The sequence below is a fragment of the Notothenia coriiceps genome, unplaced genomic scaffold, assembly GCF_000735185.1.
Source record: "Notothenia coriiceps isolate Sejong01 unplaced genomic scaffold, NC01 NC01_scaffold00038178, whole genome shotgun sequence".
In the NCBI taxonomy this organism is placed as follows: Eukaryota; Metazoa; Chordata; class Actinopteri; order Perciformes; family Nototheniidae; genus Notothenia; species Notothenia coriiceps.
Genome location: NW_011370879.1, coordinates 1,670 through 9,115, shown reverse-complemented (window position 1 = coordinate 9,115; position 7,446 = coordinate 1,670). Strand labels below are relative to the sequence as shown.

The following is a 7,446-nucleotide window of genomic DNA, read 5'->3' as shown; positions in this document are numbered from 1 at the left end:
ATTGGAACAGTCCTTCGGCGGCACTCGATGACGTAGCATCCTTGAAATATTGGCTTGGAAGCCAGAATCCTCGAGATTGAGAAACGGCCAGAGGCTCTGCAGCAGCTCGACTGGACTTTGAGAAACGGCCAGAGTGTTTATAAAAAGTGAGAATTTAGAAAGAAAAGTAAGAAATATGAAAAAGTCAGGAATTATTTTTATATTTTTTGGGAAAAAGTGAGATTTTTGGAGTAAAAATTCGGAAAGTTGAGAAAAGTTTGAGTTTTATAAAAAAAAGTGAGTATTTTGAAAGAATTTTAAGATTTTAGATTTTGGAGAAAAAAGTCCACATTTTTATAAGAAAAAGATCCAAGCAGATTCAAGCAGTCTAAAGTCTTATCCTACAGAACAGCTAACAGAGAAGAGAGAACATCTGATCCTTCACAACACACACTCGATGCTAAATCCTGCTAGCAATCCACAAAATGTTGAAATGTAACTGTAATCAGATTACATCTTTTACCTTTATTGTGTCTGTATCATTACATGTAATCCATTACTCATCCACGTGAACTGTCCTCAGTGCAAACAGCAGCATGATGTATTTTAATGTCATTTTTTCCATGACTTCCCGTCAGCAGTACTTCTCTCCGTTGCTCCACAGTGACCTCTGACCCCTCACCCTCACCCTGGCCCCCCCGGTGGTGATTTATCCCTCTAACACGCCAGCAGCTGTGTCTCCGTGTGGGCCGATATTAGCCGTGACTAATCGATAACAGACTTCAAAAAACACCAGGCGTGAGATCTGGAGGGAATACAGAACCACAGCGGCTCTGACACCGGACACCAGGAGCTGCAGGAGGGTCACACCAAATACCATCTAGTTCAGACTCACATTTAGTAGTTCCTTTTTATATATTTTTTTTCTCATCATCACTTTTTATTTTTTTTAAATGTAATTTTTTTTATTTTCTTCATTTCCTTTATTTTAACTTTTTTGCTTCTGGTGTGAAAAAAGGGATTCATATTTATTTAGTACAATAATCATTATTTTCTATGTGCTTTAAACCTCCATACATATCAGTCCTGTCTCCATTTTGAGTCAGACAATATGTATGTTTGACTTTCTTCTCTTTGTATCTCATTGTATTATTATTATTATTATTATTATTATTATTTATTATTATTATTATTATTATCATATATTGTCAATAATTTATTACTTTTTTATTATTCTTAAATTGGGAATTTTGGGGTCAAAATAAAACATTTGTAAATTCCTTTTTGAATATTAAAGAAAGCATTTATGTGGTTTTCTAATCTGCAATGCACCTTCTTGTTTTACAGCGCGTGCACCCTTTGTTATTCTTTCACTAACCTCAAATTAAGACGGAAATAACGCTTTTTTTATTTTCTTTTTTGTTCCATTTCCTCCATAAACTTTTATGTTTACATCACTGTCCCATCTTTAGCACAATGTGTACACATGTGGCACAACTGACTGTCTGCTTCCCCTCTCTGTCAGGACGTGCCTCATGGGAATCAGAGACAATAACAAGTATTATTTGATAAAATATATTTTATTTAAAACTTTGGGAACAAAAAAACTAAAAGACACAAGTTTTCAAACAAATGCACGGCATCTCTGAAACTCACATCTCTAAATCAAGTATAAATAGTCTCTTCTTCATCGTGATCCAGCATGTGTGTGTGTGTGTGTGTGTGTGTGTGTGTGTGTGTGTGTGTGTGTGTGTGTGTGTGTGTGTGTGTGTGTGTGTGTGTGTGTGTGTGTGTGTGTGTGTGTGTGTGTGTGTGTGTGTGTGTGTGTGTGTGTGTGTGTGTGTGTGTGTGTGTGTGTGTGTGTGTGTGTGTGTGTGTGTGTGTGTGTGTGTGTGTGTGTGTGTGTGTGTGTGTGTGTTATGTGACTCTTCCCTGAGAAAGTCTTTGAGGATGTTCAGGTTTTTAAATCATTCTCCTGTCAGCGTCTCACTCTCAGCGCAGCGAGTCCTCTCATCTTTAAACACTCTCTGCCGTCCTTTATCTGCAAACACATGAAATATCTCAGTCAGATAAACATTCAGAAATATAAACTTTAACTGAACACAAGTCAGGAAAAGATGCAAACTGAATTAGGTCAAATGCACGAGAAGTGATTTTATTTTCTCAGAGAAATAAAGACACAATCAATCCGTCACATGAATGGCCAGAGCCAAGAGGAAGCTGCTAATGATGTATACCACATGTCTGTGAGGAATGTACATTAGCTGCCAACATGTGCATTTAAAACACCTTTTACTCACAACATCTTCCAAAAGTGCATTTTACAAACCAAAGCTTAATAACTGTAAAGTCACGATTGGAAGATAAATGCTGATCAAACTTCAGAACATCTTAAAAAGCTTCATACAGAAACCTGCTGTGTGTGGAGCTGATGAGAAGTTCCATGTGTTAGAGCCACTCACTTTCATATTTATGGCACATGTAATGATCTGCTCTGTATTTTAATCCACTTTGACGTGAACCCTTTACCCTGACTTGAGGCGCAGATGGCACATATCAATTTCCAAAAGCAAGAGAAAGCTAATAATGTTGTATCTCAGATTATGCTTTGCACTAAAGTGCAGTTTAAAAAAGAGATTACAAAAACAGGAATGTGAGGAATGCACATGGACAGCAAACACGTGCTGTGCGTAAAAGCACTTTTTTTGTGTGTGCTTTTTACGCATAAAATCCTCTGGCTGCTCAGGCAGAATTTGCAGATGCTGCCAAAAATTCATTTCCAAAGTCAAGAGAAAGCTACTAAATATGTTGTATATCAGATTATGCTTTGCACTGAAGTCAATTTAAAAAAGAGAATACAAAACACGTGTGTCTGAGAGGAATGTGCGTAAGAGCGTTTTTACGCACAGAAACCTACAGAAAAAGTGCCTTTACGCATAAAATTGCTCAGGCAGAAGGTGCAGATGCCCCTCATTAATTTCCAAAGGCAAGAGAAAGCTTTGATGTTGTATCTCAGATTATGCTCAAGAAATTAAGTTAAAAAAGCGAATACAAAAACATGTATGTCTGTGAGGAATGTACCATTACGCACACAAATCCCCCCCAAAAGAAGCGCTTTTTACGCATCAAATCGGTTCTGATTCCGGTAAACCTCACCCCTTTCCTCTGGCTGCTCAGGCAGAAGGTGCAGATGCTGCGCGGCTGCTGCGCTCCGCTCTCTCTCGGCGCATTCCCATGCAGACACGGCTGTCCCTCCACGCCTCCGTCCCCTAGCAGCAGCACGTTGGCCAGGTGAGAGATGTAGCTGGAGGCCAGGCGCAGAGTCTCGATCTTGGAGAGCTTCCGGTCCACGGGCTCCGTGGGGATGAGGCTCCGCAGGGAAGTGAAGGCGGAGTTCACGCTCTGCGTCCGGCCGCGCTCCCGAGCATTCGCCGCGCTCCTCTGCTGCACAACCACCGGCATCTCGGCGCTCAGCCTGCGGGAAATCCTGCTCCTTTTCCCGCAGTAGCTCTGCTCCGAGCCGCCGCCGTCGCTCTGGTTCTCCTCCTCATCCTCCTCAGAGGTGATGACGTCAGAGTAAAGTAAGTGTGACGCCATGGGCCGCAGCATGGTGGCGAAAGTCATGTTTAATAAAATATTAAAATAAAAAGTCCCGGTGCCAAAATCCTCCGTTTGATCACCGAGAGCAGAAGCAGAGAGGATCCGACATCCCGGTACCGGCTGCAGGAGACCCGGGTAGAGAGTGTTGTTGAATGTGAGAGACCCTCCTCGCGCTCTCTGCAGACTGTATTTAAAGACTGATACCTGGCAGAGGCTCTTATAAAGCCGGGGGGAGGAGCCGCTCTCTGCGGGAGAAACTCACGATTACTCCTCAGAACTCTGTGGAAATATCAACATGTGATAATTGAAGTTTAAGATGACTGTGTTGAAAGATAAAGACTCAAATAGAGAACACAAGTTATACTTTGAGTATTACCATTGACTGCTACTTTTACTGCACTACATTTATTAAATAGCTTTTTTCAGATTCATATTTTGCATTCAAAACATGATGCAAAAGTCAAACTAACGAACTGTTTAAGGTACGAGAAAGTGCAATTATTACTAAAAGTCCTCAACAAAAATAATACTGAATGTGATACAGCACTGTTCTCGTCTACAGCAGTAACATGCTGCTTGATATTAACCATCTAATGATGTAATATATATAGTACATCACATATCTTCTGCAGCGTCACTCTTCCACCTCGGATGTTAATCCACTATTCTTATATACACCATACTGAACTTTTCCTCATGTAATATGAAAAGTCTTGGTGCTGTTGCTTCTAAGGTGGATCTTATTTGTAACTAATGCAAATGATATAATAACTGAATGCATCTGATTTTCTAAACTGATCAAATGTCAGGAAAGTAATGGAAACTAAATCTATAAGTGTTGGAGTATAAAATACTGCCAACAAGTTTTAGGATTTGCCAATAAATGAAGTCAAGTAGCTTTAACTTCAGTACGAGGTTCGGTTTAGGATGAAAGCAGGGGCGTGTCCTGGAGCTGGAACATTCGCCCTCAGTGGCGGCGCCAGAGATTTCTTTGGGGGTGCTGTGGGGTAGCTCGACGTTTCATAGAGGGTGCTCAAACATGTAGGGTTTCCCATTAATGTACCGTCTCTACAGAGGAATGGTCTACTGCAACAATCCCCATGCACGCACACACACACACACACACACACACACACACACACACACACACACACACACACACACACACACACCCACACACAGTGTACCCGCGACTGTTACAATGAAGGCTCGATAATCAGCTCACATATAGGTGTAAGCAGGGATAAAGTGGGCGGACCTCACCTCCTCTAGGGGGTCCTCACCTCTTCTAGGGGGGTCCTCACCTCCTCTAGGGGGGTCCTCACCTCCTCTAGGGGGGACTTCACCTCCTCTAGGGGGGACCTCACCTCCTCTAGGGTGGTCCTCACCTCCTCTAGGGGGGTCCTCACATCCTCTAGGGGGGTCTGGGGAAGTAATATTGAAGTTAAAAGCATCAATCTGGTGCACTTTGAGAGCAACATGAAGAGATCTATGGATACATCTCTCAACACCCAGATGAAACACAACTGTAAGCAGATGTTCTTTTTCTTTATGGATATTTTACAAATCACTCCCCTTTCAAACTGTATTCTTGTTTTACTGCCATATAGTATTTCATAACTGTTTTTCCTTTATTCTCTTATTGTTTTATAACTATAATGATCATACAAACATGTGCCTCGGAAATAATATTTTGCATAATTCGTGGCCAAACCGTTTGAGACCCACTGAGATAACTTAGACTAAAGTCCTTGAGCTCACCTGAGCCTCTCAGTCTGAGAGGAGAGGACTCTCCTCCAGCTTGTTGTGGAACAAACAGCTCCTTATGTCCGTTAGTGCAGCTAGCTAACCAGATGCTAACAACACGGTCCCTGCTGCTGCACCGGTCTCTCTCTCTCTCTCTCTCTCTCTCTCTCTCTCTCTGGTGTCTTGCCTCTGTTGCATTCACTGAACACGGGAAATGACAGTCCTGCCGTCCTCTCCAGTGTCCTGATGAGGTTCAGGTAAAGCACGGTGAATGCATTATATTATTGAGGGAGAATCGGGCTACAGGTCAGGCGGCGCCACTGGAGGAAAGTAAATGTTCAAAATGTAAAAGTATTTTAGTTTGTGCTTCTGATATTTACTGAAGGAGCAGAACCTTGCCAGTTGTTCCTCCTGACACTCTGATACTTCCTCCTCCTCCTCCTCCTCCTCCTCCTTCTCCTCCTCCTCCTCATCTGGCACAGATTTCACGCTCCCTCAGCAGTCGTCTGAGTGAACTCCGGATCTGAAGCTGTGAGGATTTCTCTCTCCGAACAAAAACCCGCTTCAACCGGATCAGGAGAAGTGAGTCCTCGAGTGGAACCAATGGGAGCGGCCGATTACAGACCCCTCACTTCACATCAGACCAGAGGTGGGGGGGGGGGGGGGGGGCATGTGACGGGGTTACAGTCCCATAAACAAAAAGAGATACTGTTACATTGATAAATGTGTGGATTCAAAACTAGAATGTGTTTGTTGTAAAAGGATCAAATTCATCTGTTAGACGTTTTTATCCAAAGCGACTTACTCAGTACCGTGGACAATCCCCACAGGAGCACTTTGGGGTGAAGTGTCTCAGGGACACAACGACATGCTGACTGCAGTGGGGTTTGAACCTGCTATCCCTGATCTGAAGTCAAGCACACTTCCACTGAGCCACAGCCTCCCTATGATGATTAGGAGTCAATCTCAATTCAGCGTAAACAGATGAAATGTTATGAAACAAAAAGTATGAATGTATTTGATGTGGATAAATGTTTATGCTATGATATAAATAATATAATAGAATAGATAGATGAACTCAGACGAGTGGGGCGGCGTGGAAAGGGACTCCCTATATATTTGTTCTTTTTGTATAATTGTCTGTATAATGTGTATCTGTGTTTGTAAGTCCCTCTGTGAGGGCAACAAGAAAACAAGAAAACGTGTTGTTGTTTATTTTAAACTTTTTTTAATTCACATTATGCGCCATGCCTTGTTTTAACATTGCGACATGTTTGTCCTAAATTAGCATAAAAAAAGTCAATCTTATCTTATCTTATCTTTTTAATGATTGTTTTTAAAGGTCATTTCATAAAGCTCTTCCTTTCTGTGAAGCACTTTGCCTTGCCTTGCGTTTGAAGGTTCTGTATAGTTCAGTTTGATCAATCAGTCTGATCCCTCTTTTCCTCACACACACATCCCCGGTGAAAAAGGATCAAATTGTATTTCAAGGTCGTGTGCACCTGATAGCCACCGTGACAAACAGACCTATACAATATGAAATAAACATCATTAGAAATATTCAGACGGCACAATCAAAACACTGGAGAGAATTTCCTGGTACGAGAGCAAGGACTGGTTGAGGTTTGCACTATCAGGATCATTTAGGCAGGGAACAGCCCTTCAGAGAACATGAACGCATTGGTTTGACAGAGTGCCATGAAGCAGGTGGTTTTCCTTTAGAATGGGCTAAAAACCTTAAAACTGGAATTTACCCTGAAGAGAGACTCGTCGTATTTTAGTCCAGCCCAAGATCTGCAAAAGCAAAACCATGTTCCTATTTCCGTCTTTTTCTTAGGCCTTATTTTCGTTTAGATTTCGGTCTTTGTTATTCTTTGTTACTCATCGATTTCACTTGTACATAAAGTATAACAATTTGCAATTTAAAAAGTAATGTTACGCTCTGGAAGATGAGGAAACAAACATTGCAATGGAGTATTACAAATGTATAACATTAAAAGTAAAAACTATTGCAAGAAAGAAATGTATTTATATTTAAAAATTGTTTTGGGGAAATACGGTTCCAACCATTTTAACTTGTGACCATTAGTATTCCATAATATATTAATGTGTTCATATACG

General features: G+C 41.4%; 1 protein-coding gene across 1 annotated transcript; it reads right to left on the bottom strand.

Moving 5' to 3' along the window:
* Window positions 1-1,957: 1,957 nt before the first annotated feature.
* On the bottom strand, window positions 1,958-3,746 carry LOC104968007 (transcription factor 15-like). The gene is made up of 2 exons (XM_010797543.1): window positions 3,136-3,746; window positions 1,958-2,020 (listed from the first exon to the last, which is right to left on the bottom strand). Exons 1-2 carry the CDS (start codon window positions 3,601-3,603, stop codon window positions 1,958-1,960), a joined length of 531 nt encoding a protein of 176 aa, XP_010795845.1. The 5' UTR covers window positions 3,604-3,746.
* Between the last annotated feature and the right edge of the window lie 3,700 nt (window positions 3,747-7,446).

What these genes read in the sequence shown, in the direction of transcription:
- LOC104968007 (XM_010797543.1), bottom strand. Translation starts at nt 3,603, where the DNA reads ATGACTTTCGCCACCATGCTGCGGCCCATGGCGTCACACTTACTTTAC. An exon ending in TGAGCAGCCAGAGGAAAGGG is followed by an intron (nt 2,021 to 3,135) that starts GTGAGGTTTACC and finishes ATGTGTTTGCAG; the next exon opens with ATAAAGGACGGCAGAGAGTG.